At 34.7% G+C, this 22,287-nt stretch overlaps 1 protein-coding gene and 1 pseudogene across 1 annotated transcript; one reads left to right on the top strand and one right to left on the bottom strand.

The window, feature by feature from the left end:
• The first annotated feature begins 10,217 nt into the window (after positions 1 to 10,217).
• Positions 10,218 to 16,904, top strand: LOC130050581 (uncharacterized). The gene is made up of 9 exons (XM_056150814.1): positions 10,218 to 10,300; positions 10,913 to 11,162; positions 11,254 to 11,337; positions 13,046 to 13,513; positions 13,650 to 14,126; positions 14,308 to 14,431; positions 14,676 to 14,806; positions 15,027 to 15,091; positions 15,198 to 16,904. The coding sequence occupies exons 1-9, from the start codon at positions 10,218 to 10,220 to the stop codon at positions 16,300 to 16,302; spliced, it is 2,787 nt and encodes a 928-aa protein (XP_056006789.1). The 3' UTR covers positions 16,303 to 16,904.
• A 139-nt stretch (positions 16,905 to 17,043) lies between these two features.
• Positions 17,044 to 20,443, bottom strand: LOC130050262 (bifunctional 3'-5' exonuclease/ATP-dependent helicase WRN-like; annotated as a pseudogene).
• Positions 20,444 to 22,287: the final 1,844 nt, after the last annotated feature.

Raw genomic sequence — 22,287 nt, 5'->3', positions numbered from 1 at the left:
ACTACAATGATTACAATATTAATAGTTTCTGAGATATTCTCATAAACCTTTGGACCCTTCTGGGCCCCTAATTTAAAGGGTCAGCCCCTTTTGCTTGATATCGTAAGAAAGGTCATGACATTTCAAACATTTTTTGTTCAACAAGTATTTAGAAATTCTTTACCGTTCTCGAGTTATTTCTAGAAGTAATTTTTAGGGGCCAAACTGTAGCTCCCTAACGGGGCCACATAGGGTAAAAACGAAATATGCATATTGTTCAGATCATCATTCTGAACAACTTTTGTTCTTTATTGCTTTTCAAAATATTTGTTGTTTTCGAGATACAAGGGGTAAAAAATTTATGGTTTTGGCCCTTAAAATCCCCTATTACGTAACATATGACCTAAATTTTTATATGAATAGATTTGGATTGTTGAGATGAACATTTTTTGTTCTTTGACTTATACCAAAATATTAACGATTTTTGAGATATTTGATCTAGACTTTGAGCCCTTCTAGATCCCTAATTGAAGGGGCTAGCCCCTAAATCTTGATATTTTCGAAAAAATCTCGTAAATGTGCACAACTTTTGTTCTACATGTCTTAACAAAATATTTGCAAGAAAAAAGATATTGGAGATGAAAGGTCAAAAATCGCCGAAATGGGCGAAAAATTTTGGCATCCATTTTTTCAGGTCCAGGCGAGCGTTTAGGCAAATCGCCTCCGGTAAAATCGAATCCCCCACAAATCTTCTAAAATGTTTACTCTATCTTGTGTAGAAATTTCAAGACTCTAGCTTCAAAACTAACGGAGGAGATGTGTGGACAACAAGGCCCTTCAAAAAGTCACTAAAAGAGAGATAACTCCTGACCGGAAGTAACGCCAAGCACGAAATTTTCCAAGCAAAGTCTCGTCACCAAAAGACATCTTTCCTGAAAATTTCGTGAAAATCGATCGAGAAATGGCTGAGAAAAACGCGTGTACTACCAAGGAAAATAATAATAATAATAATGAAGAAGAAGAACGCGAACAATAATAGTAAGGTCTTCCGCAGGAGACGGAAGACCTTAATAATAATAACTAGAAACTCATTACTAGTAATGAGTAGGTCTTCCGTTAGATCACTTCCGGTAAAGAGCTTTCTGTTCCTACGAAAACCATTTAAATATATCAGAAAATGTGCCTTAACAATGAATGAGAAATGTATTATCGAATTTTTTACTCATTTCTCGTAACTTCCGGTAATGACCGGAAGTACTTTTATGATGCGTTTTCCTATAAATGACAGCGACTCTTTACTGTCTATATTCCCTGAAAATTTCACGTCTCTATCTCAAAGAGTTCTCAACAAAAAGAAGTAGACTAAAGAAAGAAAAAAGTAGTAGGTTACTACCGACCGGAAGTCAATTTTGAAAAACAAAATGATCCAAACTCTAGAAGTTGATACTTTTATTATGACATGTGAAAATCATATGAAAGACTTAAAATATACGCGAGATTTATGGTGACAAAGAAATGAAAAGTAAAAATGTATTTTATCAAGAAACCGGAAGTAGTTGTTTTGACTACCAACGGAGTCAATATTCTTTTGACACTTTCAAAGAGACTTAACAAACTAGTATAGGTTTCAATTTACAAGAAAAAGTTTGAAATTTGCGATTCTTTCAATCACTTCCGGTGACGACAGGAAGTGACGGTCGACATGTTCAACCCTCTACTGCACGACTGCAAACGGAGATTTATAATTCCTGAATAATTGATGAACCTATATGTTACCTTTTCCAAGAAAAATGCTGGACAAAATTCCTTTTGAGAAACAGAAAATCGCCCATATTTTCCGACCAGAAGTGAATTTTGTAAAAACAAAAATAGTTATAGGAAGGTCCTTTCATAAGACATTATTCCTGAAAATTTCAAGAAAATCTATCCACCATCTCTGAGAAATCACTCGAAGAAATCGGAAAATCGACATTTTTCAAATACTTCCGGTATAGACCGGAAGTGACAGACGAAAAAATTGAATGTATGTGTACAATGGACTAATGTTAGTTGATCAACTCTACAAGTTTCAAGCGTCTATCTATATTCATTATTGAGAAACTGAAAAAACAAGGTTTGAATATGTCCACCCCATATCTCACGACCGGAAGTGAATTTTACAAAAATATTTAAATTTACACTAGACATTTATAATGTCTATAACATATGTAAAATTCAAATCATTAACTTGTTTTATGACCGAGATTTATGGCACTGAAAAATGAGAGAATGAATAGTTTTTCTTTCATATAACCGGAAGTTGGAGATTCAACTTCCGGTGGGGTCAATAGTTTTTGAGAATTAGAACGAGACCTAATAAACCGATATAGGTTTCAATTTGAAAGAAAAAAGTTTGAAATTCATGATTTATTAATCACTTCCGGTGACGACCGGAAGTGACGGCCGACATTCTTACCCCCCTACTGCACCCCTACAAAGTGAGATTTATTAACTCTGAAATTTTGGTGACTCTATCTTTTACCGTTTCTGAGTAAAACGATTGACAACGAAAACAGCTCATAAGCCGTATTTGCCGACCGGAAGTGAAATTTACAAAAATATTTGACGTTACTCTAGACATTTGTAGTGACTATAATATATGTAAAACTCAACTCATTAACTAGTTTCATGACCGAGATTTATGGCACTGACAAATGAGAGAATGAATAGTTTTTCTTTGATATAACCGGAAGTTGGAGATTCAACTTCCGGTGGGGTCAACATTTTTTGAGAATTAGAACGAGATATAGTAAACCAAAGTAGGTTTCAATTTGAAAGAAAAAAGTTTGAAATTGATGATTTATTTGATCACTTCCGGTGACGACCGGAAGTAACGGCGACAAAAAATATTACGTGCATGCACCATAGAGAAAATAGATCTATCATCCTTGAAAGTTTCATTCGATTATCTTTAGTGGTTTTCAAGTTTACCCCCGGACAAAGTTTCTTTCAAAAACCGGAAAATCGGACGTATCTGACGAACGGAAGTGAATTTTGAAAAAATGAAAAAAATGCCTCGAGGTACCATCGTTCCCTATAACCTGTGAAAGTTTCAGGAAAATCCATCCAACGGTCTAGGAGACAAAAGGGAAAAAAAATAATAATAATAATAACTAGACACGATCTCGTTGCGAGCAACGAGTAGGTCTTCCGTCCGATTTGTTGATGCACTCGGAGTTAAAAAAAAAAAGAAAACACAAATGAGTCCCAATTTAGTTTCCGACTTTAAGACACTTGAGATATAATCAATTTTTCATATCATAAGCTTCTGAAGCAAAGTTGCGGTGAAATTCGTTTGAAATTCGACTCTCCAGGCGAGCCATAAGGCCCGCGGGCCTATTTCTTGATGTCATTTGCTAGCCCTCTATAGACTCAACAACTTTAGTTCTATATGTCTTTACAAAATATTTACCTGTAAAAAGTTATTGAGATCGACCGATATCGACAAAAAATCGACCCTACAGGCGAGCCATTAGGACCATAAGACTATTTCTTGATATCAATCGATAGATCTCGATAAACTGAACAACTTTTGTTCAATATGTCCTTACAAAATATTTACCAGTTACAAGTTTTTGAAATCGACTGATATCGACAAAAATCGACTCTACAGGCGAGCCATGAGGCCCACAGACCCATTTTTTGATATTGATCGATAGGTTATGACACATTGAACAACATTTGTTCAATAATGCTTTTCAAAAAATATGTCGTTTTAAAGATATGAGGCGTCAAATATTTACGATTTTGGCCCTTAAAATCTCTAATTACGTAACATATGACCTACTTTTTGATTTGATAAGATCAAGCTCGTTGAGATGAACATTTCCGCTTCTACAACTTATTATAAAATATTAATAGTTTCTGAGATATTCTCAAAAACATTTGGACCCTTCTGAACCCCTAATTTAAAGGGCCAGCCCGTTTTGCTTGATATCGTAAGAAAGGCCTTGTCATTTGAAACATTTTTTGCTCAACAAGTATTTAGAAATTCTTTACCGTTCTCGAGTTATCTCTACAAGAAATATTTAGGGGCCAAACTGTAGCTCCCTAACGGGGCCACATAGGGAAAAAACGAAATGTACATATTGTTTAGATTATCATTCTGAACAACTTTTGTTCAATAATGCTTTTCAAAATATTTGTCGTTTTCAAGATATGAGGCGTCAATTATTTATGATTTTGGCCCTTAAAATCCCTTATTACGTAACATATGACCTACTTTTTGATTTGATAAGAACAAGCTCGTTTAGATGAACATTTCCGCTTCAATGACTTATTACAAAATATTAATAGTTTCTGAGATATTCTCATAAACCTTTGGACCCTTCTGGGCCCCTAATTTAAAGGGTCAGCCCCTTTTGCTTGATATCGTAAGAAAGGTCATGACATTTCAAACATTTTTTGTTCAACAAGTATTTAGAAATTCTTTACCGTTCTCGAGTTATTTCTAGAAGTAATTTTTAGGGGCCAAACTGTAGCTCCCTAACGGGGCCACATAGGGTAAAAACGAAATATGCATATTGTTAAGATCATCATTCTGAACAACTTTTGTTCTTTATTGCTTTTCAAAATATTTGTCGTTTTCGAGATACAAGGGGTAAAAAATTTATGGTTTTGGCCCTTAAAATCCCTTATTACGTAACATATGACCTAAATTTTTATATGAATAGATTTAGATTGTTGAGATGAACATTTTTTGTTCTTTGACTTATACCAAAATATGAACGATTTTTGAGATATTTGATCTAGACTTTGAGCCCTTCTAGATCCCTAATTGAAGAGGCTAGCCCCTAAATTTTGATATTTTCGAAAAGATCTCGTAAATGTGCACAACTTTTGTTCTACATGTCTTAACAAAATATTTGCAAGAAAAAAGATATTGGAGATCAAAGGTCAAAAATCGCCGAAATCGGCGAACAATTTTGGCATCCATTTTTTCAGGTCCAGGCGAGCGTTTAGGCAAATCGCCTCCGGTGAAATCGAATCCCCCACAAATCTTCTAAAATGTTTACTCTATCTTGTGTAGAAATTTCAAGACTCTAGTTTCAAAACTAACGGAGGAGATGCGTGGACAACAAGGCCCTTCAAAAAGTCACTAAAAGAGAGATAACTCCTGACCGGAAGTGACGTCATGCACGAAATTTTGCAAGCAAAGTCTCGTCACCAGAAGACATCTTTCCTGAAAATTTCGTGAAAATCGATCGAGAAATGGCTGAGAAAAATGCGTGTACTACCAAGGAAAATAATAATAATAATAATAATAATGAAGAAGAAGAACGCGAACAATAATAGTAAGGTCTTCCGCAGGAGACGGAAGACCTTAATGAAGAAGAAGAACGCGAACAATAATAGTAAGGTCTTCCGCAGGAGACGGAAGACCTTAATAAACAGTAGAATCACTAGAAGGTCTTCCGTTGGAAACGGAAGACCTTAATAATAATAATAAGAAACAGAGTAAAAACAATATGTTCCCAAACTTTGTTTGGGGAACATAACTAGACACTCATTATTAGTAATGAGTAGGTCTTCCGTTAGACCACTTCCGGTAAAGAGCTTTCTATTCCTACGAAAACCATTTAAATGTATCAGAAAATGTGCCTTAACAATGAATGAGAAATGTATTGTCGAATTTTTTATTCCTTTCTCGTAACTTTCGGTGACGACCAGAAGTACTATTCAGATGCGTTTTCCTATAAATGACAGCAACTCTTTACTGTCTATATTCCCTGAAAATTTCACGTCTCTATCTGAAAGAGTTCTCAAGAAAAAGAAGTAGACTAAAGAAAGAAAAAGTAGTAGGTTACTACCGACCGGAAGTTAATTTTGAAAACAAAATTATCAAAACTTTAGAAGTTCATACTTTTATTAAGACATGTGAAAATCATATGAAAGACTTCAAATATAAGCGAGATTTATGGGGACAAAGAGACGAAAAGTAAAAAGATATCTTATCAAGAAACCGGAAGTAGTCGTTTTGACTACCGACAGAGTCAATATTCTTTTGACACTTTGAAAGAGAGTTAATAAACTAGTATAAGTTTCAATTTAACGGAAAAAGTTTGGAATTTGCGATTCTTTCCATCACTTCCGGTGACGACAGGAAGTGACGGTCGACATGTTCAACCCCCTACTGCACGCCTACAAACGGAGATTGATCATTCCTGAATATATGATGAACCTATATTTTACCTTTTCCAAGAAAAGTGCTGGACAAAATTCCTTTTGAGAAACAGAAAATCGGCCTTATTTTCCGACCGGAAGTGAATTTTGTAAAACAAAAATACCTACAGCAAGGTCATTTCATCAGACATTATTCCTGAAAATTTCAAGAAAATATAGCCAGCCATCTCTGAGAAATCACTAGAAGAAATTGGAAAATCGACATTTTTTCAAATACTTCCGGTATAGACCGGAAGTGACGGACGAAGAAATTGAATGCATGTGTACAATGGACTAATGCTAGTTGATCAACTCTACAAGTTTCAAACGTCTATCTATATTCATTATTGAGAAACTGAAAAAACAAGGTTTGAATATGTCCACCCCATATCTCACGACCGGAAGTGAATTTTACAAAAATATTTAAATATAATCTAGACAATTATATTGTCTCTAACATACGTAAAATTCAAATCATTAACTTGTTTTATGACGGAGATTTATGGCACTGAAAAATGAGAAAATGAATAATCTTTCTTTGATATAACCGGAAGTTGGAGTTTCAACTTCCGGTGGGGTCTACATTTTTTGAAAATTACAACAAGACCTAGTAAACTGATATAGGTTTCAGTTTGAAAGAAAAAAGTTTGAAATTTATGATTCATCAATCACTTCCGGTGACGACCGGAAGTGACGGACAACATTCTTAACCCCCTACTGCACGCCTACAAAGTGAGATCTATCAACTCTGAAAATTTGGTGACTCTATCTTTTACCGTTTCTGAGTAAAACGATTGACAACGAAAACAGCTAATAAGCCGTATTTGCCGACCGGAAGTAAATTTTACAAAAATATTTGACGTTACTCTAGACATTTATAGTGACTATAATGTATGTAAAACTCAACTCATTAACTAGTTTCATGACCGAGATTTATGGCACTGAAAAATGAGATAATGAATAATCTTTATTTGATATAACTGGAAGTTAAAGATTCAACTTCCGGTGGGGTCAACATTTTTTGAGAATTAGAACGAGATATAGTAAACCGAAATAGGTTTCAATTTGAAAGAAAAAAGTTTGAAATTCATGATTCCTTTAATCACTTCCGGTGACGACCGGAAGTGACGGCCGACATTCTTAACCCCCTACTGCACGCCTACGAAGTGAGATCTATTCACTCTGAAAATTTGGTGACTCCATCTTTTACCGTTTCTGAGAAAAACGCTGGACAAGATATCTTGTAAAAAGACGAAAATTGGACATATTTTGCGACCGGAAGTGAATTTTGAAAAAATGAAAAAAATACCTCGAGGTACCATCGTTGTCTATAACCTGTGAAAGTTTCAGGAAAATCCATCCAACGGTCTAGGAGACGAAAGGGAAAAAAAAAATAATAACTAGACACGATCTCGTTGCGAGCAACGAGTAGGTCTTCCGTCCGATTTGTTGATGCACTCGGAGTTAAAAAAAAAAAAAAAAAAGACAAATGAGTCCCAATTTAGTTTCCGACTTTAAGACACTTTAGATATAATCAATTTTTCATATCATAAGCTTCTGAAGCAAAGTTGCGGTGAAATTCGTTTGAAATTCGACTCTCCAGGCGAGCCATAAGGCCCGCGGGCCTATTTCTTGACGTCATTTGTTAGCCCTCTATAGACTCAACAACTTTAGTTCTATATGTCTTTACAAAATATTTACCTGTAAAAAGTTATTGAGATCGACCGATATCGACAAAAAATCGACTCTACAGGCGAGCCATTAGGACCATAGGCCTATTTCTTGATATCAATCGATAGATCTCGATAAACTGAACAACTTTTGTTCAATATGTCCTTACAAAATATTTACCAGTTACAAGTCTTTGAAATCGACTGATATCGACAAAAATCGACTCTACAGGCGAGCCATGAGGCCCACAGACCCATTTTTTGATATTGATCGATAGGTTATGACACATTGAACAACTTTTGTTCAATAATGCTTTTCAAAAAATATGTCGTTTTATAGATATGAGGCGTCAAATATTTACGATTTTGGCCCTTAAAATCTCTAATTACGTAACATATGACCTACTTTTTGATTTGATAAGATCAAGCTCGTTGAGATGAACATTTCCGCTTCTACAACTTATTATAAAATATTAATAGTTTCTGAGATATTCTCAAAAACATTTGGACCCTTCTGAACCCCTAATTTAAAGGGCCAGCCCGTTTTGCTTGATATCGTAAGAAAGGCCTTGTCATTTTAAACATTTTTTGCTCAACAAGTATTTAGAAATTCTTTACCGTTCTCGAGTTATCTCTACAAGAAATATTTAGGGGCCAAACTGTAGCTTCCTAACGGGGCCACATAGTGAAAAAACGAAATGTACATATTGTTTAGATTATCATTCTGAACAACTTTTGTTCAATAATGCTTTTCAAAATATTTGTCGTTTTCAAGATATGAGGCGTCAATTATTTATGATTTTGGCCCTTAAAATCCCTTATTACGTAACATATGACCTACTTTTTGATTTGATAAGAACAAGCTCGTTTAGATGAACATTTCCGCTTCAATGACTTATTACAAAATATTAATAGTTTCTGAGATATTCTCATAAACCTTTGGACCCTTCTGGGCCCCTAACTGAAAGGGTCAGCCCCTTTTGCTTGATATCGTAAGAAAGGTCATGATATTTCAAACATTTTTTGTTCAACAAGTATTTAGAAATTCTTTACCGTTCTCGAGTTATTTCTAGAAGTAATTTTTAGGGGCCAAACTGTAGCTCCCTAACGGGGCCACATAGGGTAAAAACGAAATATGCATATTGTTAAGATCATCATTCTGAACAACTTTTGTTCTTTATTGCTTTTCAAAATATTTGTCGTTTTCGAGATACAAGGGGTAACAAATTTATGGTTTTGGCCCTTAAAATCCCTTATTACGTAACATATGACCTAAATTTTTATATGAATAGATTTAGATTGTTGAGATGAACATTTTTTGTTCTTTGACTTATACCAAAATATGAACGATTTTTGAGATATTTGATCTAGACTTTGAGCCCTTCTAGATCCCTAATTTAAGGGGCTAGCCCCTAAATCTTGATATTTTCGAAAAGATCTCGTAAATGTGCACAACTTTTGTTCTATATGTCTTAACAAAATATTTGCAAGAAAAAAGATATTGGAGATCAAAGGTCAAAAATCGCCGAAATCGGCGAACAATTTTGGCATCCATTTTTTCAGGTCCAGGCGAGCCTTTAGGCAAATCGCCTCCGGTAAAATCGAATCCCCCACAAATCTTCTAAAATGTTTACTCTATCTTGTGTAGAAATTTCAAGACTCTAGCTTCAAAACTAACGGAGGAGATGTGTGGACAACAAGGCCCTTCAAAAAGTCACTAAAAGAGAGATAACTCCTGACCGGAAGTGACGTCATGCACGAAATTTTGCAAGCAAAGTCTCGTCACCAAAAGACATCTTTCCTGAAAATTTCGTGAAAATCGATCGAAAAATGGCTGAGAAAAACGCGTGTACTACCAAGGAAAATAATAATAATAAATAATGAAGAAGAACGCGAACAATAATAGTAAGGTCTTCCGCCAATCTAATTAAAATTAGATGTTTGATCCGCTCGCGTACTCTCATACATAACATCTAACAACATCCCATGGAGGGTCACGTCAGAGGTCAAATTCAATTGACCAATGAAATCACATCTGGCAAACTCTTTAAATGCTCGTCGAAGGGAATAAGTCTAGAGTGGTTCCGAATGTAAAAAAAAAAAAAAAACGTGATCCGAACCAAGACAATGGCGGCGCGCATTACGCCTGTCAAATGCTATTCGTTTGGAAACATTTGTGTTGTGTGCGGGTTTTCGTTTGTTACAAAGTTTGTAGATGAATTAGGCAGCATAAAAGTTCAAAAGTGTTTGGATAAAAAATTAAGATTAACACGTGAAAGATTGGAAACGTTACTGAACGTGTGTGATGTGAAGAAAGAGACTTGTTTTCCTGGTGACGCGGGTGTATGTCAGAAATGTTTTCGGGCCATGGACAGGGTGCGCAAATTGGAAAAAGAGGCGATGGAGGCAAGGGAGAGATTTACAAGTAACATACGATCAACCATGTCAAGGTTAGTGTATAATAAGGAGAGTTATTGCTTAAATGTCACATGATGTGAAGCCTGAACACCGGTATCAACAGCTGATCAATGTTAAGATCAGATGTAGCAAGAAGCAGCAACAAATAAGGATTTCTGGGATTCTTAGTTGTACCAGTAAATAAAAGCTCTAAACTCTAGTAGGAGTACCTACAGGAAAATGAATGTGCCGTCGCGTCATTTATTTTGGTGTACTGTAGTTATTCAAGATGGATGAACTGAAATCCTGTAAAAAAAAAATATTGATAAATTAGTGTATATTTATTGGTGTTTTTATTCTGTGTTTCCGCGAATCCCATAGACTCAACATTTATTACCTTCAACTCAGATTGAAAAATATATGAAATGTATATATACTAGATAAATTTAATTGGTACATTTTGGTAAGATATGTTTCTGAAGAGAATTGTCAACATACATACAAAAAATGCTGTAATGAAAATTACCTTATTTCTTTCCATATCTAGCTTGAATTTCATGATCAATGGAAGTATCTTATCATAAGTATATATACTCATATTCTATATATACTCATTTCATGTTATGGGTCATGTTAAACCTATAAAACTTATGAAAACTTTGCAGATATAGTGTTACTGTGCCCTCACCATCAAAAACAGTCATTAAGAAGAGAGAAATTAGAAGTCCAGGAGTTTTGGGAATTGGGAAACGCTCGAAAGCCTCAGAGGAGACAGAGACATCTACTATGTTAGTACCGATTCGAAGAGTGACACCTCAAAAACTAAAGCCTCTTGCCCCCTTTATCGTAGGCAGCATCACAGGATCACAACCACCCCTGTTGCTTGGAGAAGAATCCTGGAAGAAACTTTTACAGGTACATTAACTCATATGAAAGATAATGTTTAGTCAATCATTAAATAAATATTGACAGTACATGTATGTGTATGTTTTGGTATGCTGTTAAGGTATTTGCAATTTTTGTGTATGTTAACAGGTCCCAGACACTGGATACAGTGTTGTCTCTATTGCATCAAAGACAGAGAGACCAGGTATGTTTACATTTATACCAAAGTCTTAAAATGTATCAAGAATGATAATTAGACTTTCAAGGCTTAAAATCATGAAAGGTATTGATTGGTCTTTTGCATTTTAATACATATATATGTACGTCATTGTGACAGATACAGTTCCAAAATCTTCAAAGAGATCCTTATTCAGTGACAAAGAGAGCAAACCAAAATCAGACAAATGCTCTCTTGATGGAAAAGTAGAGGTGCAATGTTAAAATTGTTGAAAATTGTTAATTTTGTTTTCCTTTTTCTTTTGATTTGTTTCAACGTTTGTTTTGAATTTTCTGTTCCAGTGATTTTTTAAGGCCCATTTTGGGTCAGAATTTCGGCCCTCTCCCCTCCTAAAAATTGCTAATTCTTTCCCAATTTAGCTTACATTTTTCCCAATAATAAAATTGTGAAAGGAAAACGTATTTGAAAGAAATAAACATTCTATATGTGAAACTTAACAAAGAGTTATGGGAATGATGATTTGGATAGAATAGTTGAAAATTTTAGAAGGTTAAAGAAAACTAGATTAGTAAAATAAAGATAAAATAATGTTAGATATGATTTTAAAACTTATTTACGATAAAATTGAATTTGACTGAAATGTCGACAATTTTTCCCAGTTTTAAAGCCACAGGACCCTTATAAAAAATGTAGAAAAATCACTGTGTTCATCGATTGTAGTCTCTGTTCACAGGGTACATTTCAAGTTCCTTGAGATTTAGATACATATATGAAATTTATAGCTTTCAGAAAATTCATATGTTAAAAAGATATCTCCAACACTACAATTTGTTTGAGGTTTGGATTTATCAGTACTTACCCCAAACTGTAGGTCTGTTGTGCATGCTTAGCTATAGAATTGTAAATGACTAACCAATTCATTTATCTTTGAGTTGATTTTAACACTATGTTTCTCTGCCAAAGTGGAGTTTTTCTTAGCTTACTTGAAACAAAAGGTCAAGTAAGTTTTTCTGATAACTTTTTGTCTGTTTGTGCATCTGTTGACTATTAAGCTCAGCTGAAAGCTCAAGTGAGATTTTCTGATAATACATTGAGTCCAACAAGACCATCTGCATATTGCAGTTTCTTCAAATCATGAGGGAGGGGGCTCCATTTTGACATTAAATATATATAATCTTTAGCAATTTCCTTATCAAAGACCACTGGCCATGATTAGTGATAGTATGTATGCAGTTCTTTGTACAGATTCATATATGACTAGGGTTCTCAACTGAAGAAGCACTGGGTCTGGAAAGATAAAACTTGTGAAAATTTCCTGATATAGTGTAGGTTCAAGATCGTTCAAATCATGGGGTAAAATATGGAATCAAAGTTTTAATGGAAGTAGAATTGATATAAGTGCATCTTTGCTTGATTTTGATCTCAACTATTCAAATGATATGTGTAATCATGTTCTTATGTTTTTGAAATAAATATAGTTTAAAATAAAGTTTTACAAGGGGGGGGGGGGGAGAGAGGTCCAACGTGTTCTCAAGAATTTGACATTAAGTGCTCAAGCAGTAATTTTCTATCAAATAAGTCTAAAACTATATAGATTTGTTGCTGTTAACAACACTGAGATCAAACACTAAATCGTTAAATATATTTCTTTGTAACATATTAGATATACGCACATGTCTGTATAATTTGTAGGTAATATATTTTTAGGTAATATCTTTTATGTTTTAAATGCTAGGTTGTACTGCACTATCCAAGTGGGAGAAAGTCGTCAATCATCAAAGAGGACACCCACCAACAGATATGCAAAGCTATAGCAAGAGGAGGAAATACAGAAACTGTCATAGTTGACATTCTGCGGAAGTCTAGTCCATTGGAATTGGTACGCGGCTCTCAAAAGATTGTGCAGGAGGAATGTAAAGCAATTTGTAAGAGGGGATCGGGCAGTCTTCTACAAAAGAAAAGCAATGCAGACTTTTTCAGTTTCCGGTGGGAAAATTTACACAAACAACTTGAAACAATGTGCCCAGCACTACTGTCAATCATTACAGCTACCGTTTCAGACATACCACCTGTTATTGGAAGCAAACCATTTCTCCATGCCCTACAAACTGTAGGTATTGCACTACATGGAAGAAGCCAAGAGATGACAGTTTTGCAGTACATGAATGGATTTCTGCTAAATCATGGTGGATGTACACAGCGGGTAAATTTTCATTTTGTTTATGCAAAATATATGTAATATTTATTTCCTGTAAACATAACTCTTTATTAGAATTAATGTGGCATTCCAATCTGTACAGTAAAACTTGATATTGACAATATTTAAATCTTAATTTTAGGACATTGAACGACTGTCACATATAGGATTGACTGTCCACCCATTGACTTTGAAGAGAAAGCTTTGTGACTGGCAAAAAATACTGGACAAAGAAATTTTAGAAATCCGTGATTCTTGGGTTGAAGGAGGAAATGTAAAATACCAAATAATTGGGGACAACTGGGACAAAAACATCCTTCCATCGTATAGAACGTCTGACAGGAAAACTCTCTCTCTTCATCTCTTTCACGTTTATGCCATCCTGGACAGAGTAATTCCAACTGAACACAGCTCCCACAGTCCTCCTTCCCATGAAATTGAAATTTCAACTTTTCTTCCATCCATTGAAGACCAACAGAAACTAATGAAGGAACTAACATTTCTCTTCTCCACTTCTGTCATTGAAAATCATCCCCACTTGCAGAAAGAATATGGAAAAATTTATCCAAAACATTTAGAGCATAAATATTCCTACTGTGCAGGAAACAAAACTAAACAAGTAAGTCATGAGTTTTCTTCTATTTCTAAGTTTTCATTTTACTGAAATTTATAATTATTGTTGAAAGGTGTGTACCATGTACTTTATGTAATAGTTTATATTATCTTCGATTAATTAGAGAATATTATCATTGATTAATTACAGAATTTTGCATATGATCTTAAATTATTTTTTTATTCAGTACCCACTTGGTCTTTTCGACTGTAATGAAAATAAGACACCAGAATTGATACGTCTTTTGAAGACCTTGTCTACATATGTTCCTTGCAGGGATGGAGAAGTTGTGGAACCTGTATTTTTTGGAGGTTTGTTTTCTCATATGGATTTAGGGGTGTGTGTGGGATCTCTAATTTATAATACATTATACCAAAGAGATGTAATAGTGTGCACATGTGTGTAATGCAGGTATTGATCTTCATTTTGGCAAAATAGTAATTTAAAATTCCAATATATGCAGTCTGTGAAAAATGTTTGGGCAATCGTCAATTTCTAGAATCATGATATCCAATAAACAATTCAAGTGTGAATTAATTATTTTTTTATTATTAGGCGATAGGTTAACTGATGAACGGGTGCAAGCAGCCCAAAAGGCCATGAATAATGCTGAAACACAGCTTCAAAGACTTCAAGGCTTTGTCTCAAAAATTGAAGACTTTCACAGATTGATGAATTTCCTAGAGGTATCATTGATGAAAATGCATGTTTTTCTGATTTACAATATGTAAAGAAACTTCCTGATATATGTGCAAAGAGTTCTGACCTGAAATTTCTTATCAGTGGCTAACATGCACAAATCCATACCCTTATATAAATTTTGTGTTTGTACTTGAAATATTTGAGATTAGTGCTTTGGTACTAACTTCTTTATAATTTGATTGCAATATTAATATGTAATTGTAGGCCATACACAAGCTCACTTATTCAACATATAGTGCTATGGACCGAGGCACAGTATACTATTACAGGTATGTATACTTTTATAAGAAACTTATATTTTGTGTGTACTTCATTTATTTAACGGTTTTGTAAATTTTGAATGGTGTGTAAAAAATTCTTGTGTATGAATTGCAGAAATTTCCTGAACATGAGAAATGTCAAAGGTCATGTGTATAATGCATACCGAGCATACAAGATGTTGTATTATGTGATCCTGGATGCCATCTGTTTGCTGCTTTTTCTACATCACATGGGTGTTTCAGACATTGACCAAGAAATAGATCTGCCGTCCAACTTTGCAGTATTGTCAAACAGAGAAAAGATAGAGTACATTGATTCAGTGAGTGAAAACATTTTGAGGAAACATTTCTTTGACAACACTAATGACATATTCCAAAATGTTCGAGATATTGTGTGTGATCCACAGCATCCTGAAAACTATTGGACATCAACACGAGAGGAAGGGAGATTTAAGTGCCACCACTGTGATAAAACCTATGCGCATGTTGTGTCATTGCAAACTCATGAACAAAAAATCCATGATGTTCATATTGACAAACCATCGAAAAAACCAAAAAATAAAAACCAAGACCAAATGCAGGATTACCTGATGATGCTTTTCAAACTTGTAATTTTGCACAAGAATTTGGATACTTCTGTGGACATGGGGGATGGCGAAAGGGCTGTGCGATCCGCAAAATATGAACTACCTGTATACCATCTCACTAACAAAGTGAAATACGCTATTGGTTCTATTCATTTAACATCTCTAACATCTGGTATTCTCTGTGATAATCAAAAGGAACGTCTAATTGCCAATCGCTTTGTCAATTTGCAAGGAGGAAAGAACAACAATGTGTCCTTAGATGAATACCTTGAGATGTTGAATAGAGATAGTAAAATTGCCTGCTCTGGTCACAAAACAAAGGAAAGTATCCTCGCCCACTCAAAGGAATATCCTCATTTAATAAACTTAGTCGGCCATTTTGACAGCATTACTGAGATCAGAAAGAGAAAGGGCTTCCATCACATTCCCAGTTACAAGGGTGATGTATTAAAGGTGTTCAAAGATTTACAGGAAGCAAATGTGATGACCCTCATTCCAAAGCGTACATTTAAGTGTCAAGGTTTCACAGTGGATAGGAACCCCTTCCAGAATTCATTTGTTGGATTATCAACTGTGATACACCGACATAAGCCAAGACAACCTTTTATACGACTAAGAGATCCACATGTTTAAATTGAGAACTGATATGACACAGTGCTAAGTTTGTGCATGTTATCAGTTCTTTTGTATGGTAACTTTCTGTTTATTCCTTTCAATGCTAAGTTCAATCACCCTGTTGTACATCATTTATCGTATAGAAACAAAGTCGTAACAAACTTACAGAATCAGTGAAGAACAATTCATTAAAACCAAACCTTGTCGCAAATTTCCTCTTATAGGGGAATAAATAGCACGTCACACTAAGCATGAATTTCTTTTTAAGCATGTTTTACTGTATAGTACATTTTTTAATGTGCTCATTGAATAGTGTAAAGATAATTAGCCATTGTTACAGTAAACCATTTAGTTTTCCTTTGATGCATGTTTAAGTATAGCAGGCTTATCGATGCACACGCTAGTATCATACACCGGGACTTAATATCTAATGGTTCTGTAACTTATCTCAATTCGTAAGAGTATTTTGATCGCTTTTCAAGTACAGATATAACACGGTTTTGCTTTAATAAATGTGATACATCACAGTGCAGACAGCAGAGATTGTGCAGATGTGACCAGTTAACTTGTACAACATATTGCAAAAGTTATTTAAGCTAAAATAAATGGTTCAAGTGTCATTGTTACTTTGTGTGATTTAATATGTCAGTGGTGAATCTCAATAGAGACAAAAAGATAATGCTTGAAGTAACATGTAGATTATAATGAAGAAATTTGATGTCAAAAGAAACTGAATATCTTATGTGCACTTATTTTAGTATATTAAACACTTCGCGCAGTTGGAGCTGATGCACTAGTATTTTGCATGTTCAGCCATTATGATGATGTAGAGTACCTCCTTAATTAAATATATATTTTTGGGAAAACAAGTTCTCATAATTCAATAACAAAGAATATATTCGCCATAAACATTTGGTGAACTTAGTTAACTTGTTAGAATGGCTCATGATTCTGTAATAATTGGTGTCCATTAAATTAGTGATGCAAACATTCATGTAGTTGAAAAAACAGGATAGACTTTATTACCTTTAAATTTTATGCATTTTTATTCTACACTTCAGTTGTATATAAACTAGATATCATGGTGATTGGAAATATCACAACAGCCAAAATAAAATATGTGTGTTTCCGGTTTACCGACCCTAACAACATTTTCTCTATCAACCCTCAATATTTTATCGATATATTTATATATATATAATTTTCAAACTGGAAATATTTTGCTTTTTGTGTTCAAGTTGTCTGATCTACATTTTGACAACTATTGATCGTCAAAGTATTTGAAAAGTAATTGTATTTGTATATAGACATGGAAGCATATCAAAAACCAAGATTTTGAATTAAATGTTTTAACTGGTAACCCTACATAATTTTGGGGGTAGTAAAGTAGGAAACACACATATAATTTATTTTGGTATAACTTCAGATTTTATTACTCTATCAAATCATGTATTTCTTCATCAAAAGAATCATAATACTCTGTCTCGTCACTATCACTGTCTGGCGCAGAGTACACATTAGCAAAATTGAACATTTTTTCGATGGGCAGTAGTTCACATTTATTGCAAGAACATTTTGCTGCACAATTATCGCAACAAGTGTGATGTCCCAAAATATTTTCTCTAATTTCTTGTATTCCCTTGTCATTCAAAAAGTTTTCTAGAAGACATAGTCTACGACATTCCTTTGTCACAAGAATTTTCTTGACAGATTCATCTGCTAATCGTTGGTGATACGAGTTGTAAACAATTAACGCAACCGATGGCATGTTGTCTCTTCCTACTCTTCCAATTTCCTGTATAAGATCAGAACAGTTTGATCGAGCTCCAAATAAAACCACACTGTGGAATCCTTTGGCATCTATTCCCATGCCTAAAGCACTTGTAGAAATCAGGATACGAAGAGAACTGTTAAAGTCTTTCAGTTCATTAACAATGTACTCTTTCTTAAGATCTTCTGTTTCTGAGTGGTATAATTCAATATTTCGGACACTTGATGGCACTTCTTCGATTAAGTAATTGCAAACTTTTGCTGCATCATTAATTGAGGTACAGTAAATTATTACCCGTGGAAATTTCTCTTGTAATTCTTGAAGTGGATCAATTATCCAAAACATAGAGTTCTCTATATTGGTTGATACCTTAGTCACTGATAATTTGATGTTTGGTTTGTCAGGAGAAATTATGATTTCCACTGTTCCATCACCCAGACACTTTTTAACACGTCTAGCAATTTTCTTTGTGCATGTTGCAGACAAGGCCAACAAATTTGCATCTGGAAACATGGACCTTAGCTCCCCAACGTGTCCAAACCATTTCCTAAAAGCCTCTTTGCCATTTTCACTTTGACCCCTGTTAAAGCAAATATATGAAGAAAAAATTAAGTTTTAAGGCAACTTTCAGTTGACAATCTTATTTAATTTTATTGTAACATCATTTCTTTATAATTTAAACCTTTTTGGGTCACGTTTACAACTCATTTTGCCCTTCTCCAGCCATAATGGTAAAAAATAATATGCCTGACTCGAGAATGTTTTTTTTTCCCTACATCATGTGTACATAAGTCAAGTCTTAAAACAATGGCAAGTTTACTGGTGATAACAGAAAATGCTTAGCAAATAATATATAATAAATGTCAACACAGAAGGGAAACTGAATATGATCATTAAATTAATTGATGTTGGGGGGTGGAGGGAGACAATATTCTGAAATTCCACAAAAATCAAGAAAAGGGTAGAATTTGGGTGTACCAAGTACATAGATTGATCCAACATTAGGGGGGATGCTTCAAGACAAATTTAATTTTAATGGTACAAATCAATCAAGAATTATTGGTCTTTATAGTGTACATCACCTTTACTAGTCATTTACAACTAGACTTTAAAACAAAAATGCATTTACCATGTTGCTATTGTATGAAACTCGTCAATAACAATAGTAGTGACATCAAGATTACGCATAGATTCTCTCCATTCTATGTCGCCAACTAATGCCTCTGGGGAGCCATACACTATGTCTACTGTTCCTTCCAGTATTTTTCTGTCGGTTTCATCACTGGACCCTTCAAATATATATTTTAATTTTTATAATATACCTGTTCTAATTGATTTCACATGTGCAAATACAATCAGGTTCAACACAATCTGTATATATTTAGTTATAAAGCTGTATAGCTAACAAAAACTACTTGAAACAGCTTGATTTAGCTATTTCATATCTTTTATCAAATGGATTTGTAAGAGCATAGAAAATAAATTTTACTGAGTGAAAATATTTCATCATTGTACTCCACAAAACACATTGTGAAAAATACTTCAACTATGTATAAAGATGTTCCAAAATTATTATGCAACATTAGGGCTATGCCATTGCATTTTAGAAGTTCATTTAATACTAGCTTAATCAAGCCATTGCAAATAGTTTTGAAAAGCTATGAAAATTGCAGGATATAAGACATGGGGTGAATAACATTCGGGCACATTAACCTGATAAATAATACATGTTAAACTATGATACGAGAATCTTAAAGTTTAAGTTTTCTTTTTTAAAAACATGAGATCGAATATTCAATGTCAGTTAATTTACACAATATGATTCCCACAACGCTTAAGTTATAAATCACCTATTCAACTGATTTCGACTTCGCAATATTCAAAACAATAGTAAACACACTAACCTTTATATGCAGCTGTCATATCTGGAAATTTCCTGTAAACGTGCCACTTGGTCCTGCATCAGGGAAATCAATGGGCAACACACAATTATTTTCCCAATATTGCTGCCCATCTCTCTCTGGACAGGGATTAACATTTGGAAGGGCAGGGATTTTCCAAATCCAGTCGGGAGGACCGCCATACAGTCTACCCGGTCTAACAGACACTGTAACACCTGTCGCTGTTCGCGTTTTAAACTTTGGATATTAAATTTTTTCAGCACGTTTTCAATCGCCTCGCTTGTACTGTCTTTCGCCGCCATTTTCCTTCAACAACCAAACGTAGTTTGTACAACTGATTCTCATTGGTCACAAAAGGTTCTTCCGTCTTCGCAATGATTGGTCGATATTTTTACATAAATTTGACCTCTGACGTGACCCTCCATGGGATGTTGTTAGATGTTATGTATGCGAGTACGCGAGCGGATCAAACATCTAATTTTAATTAGATTGGTCTTCCGCAGGAGACGGAAGACCTTAATAATGAAGAAGAAGAACGCGAACAATAATAGTAAGGTCTTCCGCAGGAGACGGAAGACCTTAATAATAGAGGAAAAGAAACATAAGAATCACTATAAGGTCTTCCGTTCAGACGGAATACCTTAATAACGAGCTATAACTGTGTTGGGATGCCAACACAAATGTCTACGAACACCTCCCCATGTCAGAAATGCACTCAGGATCCTCAAAAAACCCTAGAAACTAATTTTGGTTGAAATACAACGGACCTAATTTTTGGCCACCATTTTGTTCAATGGCGGCCATTTTGAAACATTTGAAAATTGTTGGAAGGAAATACTGATCCTAGAAATGAATTGTTGACCCTCAATTTACCCCAGAACCCAAATGTGGTAGAGATTTTAACACTTTCGAATATTTCGGTATATGGCGGCCATTTTGAAAATGGCGGCTCGAAAAAAAAAATTGATGGTGGAAATGGACTCGGGGTCACTAAATTACCCTAGAAATTGAATTTGGTTGAAATCCGACAACCTTGACATTTTGACTTTTTTTGGCCGCCATCTTGAAACGACGGCCATTTTGAAAATTTGAAAAGTTGAATGCACCCCTCCTAGTGACCCTTTATCAGCTCACAAAGTTTGAAGTGGATCTATCGAAGCACCTTCACAAAATTGGTCGGACAAATTTCTCACTAAAGAAGAGGAATAATAAGAATAAGAAGAAAATAATAATAATAACAAGCTTTAACTGTGTTGCGATGCCAACACAAATGTCTCCGAACACCTCCCCATGTCAGAAATGCTTTTTGATGCCAGATGAGGATTCTCAAAAACCCCTAGAAACTAAATTTGGTTGAAATCCGACGGACTTGAATTTTTGGCCGCCATTTTCTTCAATGCCGGCCATTTTGAAAAATCTGAAAATAGATTGGAAGGAAATACTGATGCTAGAAATGAATTGTGGACCCTCCATTTAACCCAGAACCCAAATGTTGTACAGATTTTTACACTTTCAAACATTTCAGTATATGGCGGCCATTTTGAAAATGGCGGCGAAAAAAAAAAATTTATGGTGGAAATGGACTCGGGGTCACTAAATTACCCTAGAAATAGAATTTGGTTGCAATCCGACAACCTTGAGTTTTTGACGTTTTTTGACCGCCATCTTGAAACGGCGGCCATTTTGAAAATTTGAAAAGTTGATTGCACCCATCCTAATGACCCTTTATCAGCTCACAAAGTTTGAAATCGATCAGTCGAAGGATTGAAAAGTTGATTGCACCCCTCCTAATGACCCTCTATCAGCTCACAAAGTTTGAAATCGATCAGTCGAAGGATGTTCATAAAATCGAGCGGACAAATTTCTCACTAAAGAAGAGGAAAAATAAGAAGAAAATAATAATAACTAGTTCTAATTGTAACGGGGACCGTTACATATGTTCCCTAAACCTCCCCCAATTAAAAAGTGATGTCCTTGTGAATCTATAGCAAAAAATCATTTTATTTTAGCCTTTAATTACATGTACTACGTTCAATATGGTCATTTCAGTACCAAAAAATGAAAGAAAGCGTTGCACGCGCATACACGCGCACGCGTGTATGATTCCGAATTTTTGTTCATGTCGTTCAACAGGCATGTGTATCATATACGCACAGTGTGAATTTCATAACGTTTCCACCAAATACAAAGAAGTTATAGCGATTTTAAAATCGTCCAATCAGAATTCAGCACACGTGCATGCACGTGCTGAGCAGTAATTCTAACCACAGCAATTTGTAAGGAGTACCAAGACACACCTAAACCATTAATATCAATAGAATTTGATGAAAA

The sequence above is a fragment of the Ostrea edulis genome, chromosome 9 (assembly GCF_947568905.1).
Source record: "Ostrea edulis chromosome 9, xbOstEdul1.1, whole genome shotgun sequence".
NCBI classification, from domain to species: Eukaryota; Metazoa; Mollusca; class Bivalvia; order Ostreida; family Ostreidae; genus Ostrea; species Ostrea edulis.
Note: the sequence above shows the minus strand (reverse complement) of the source record. Positions and strands in the feature narration are given on the sequence as shown.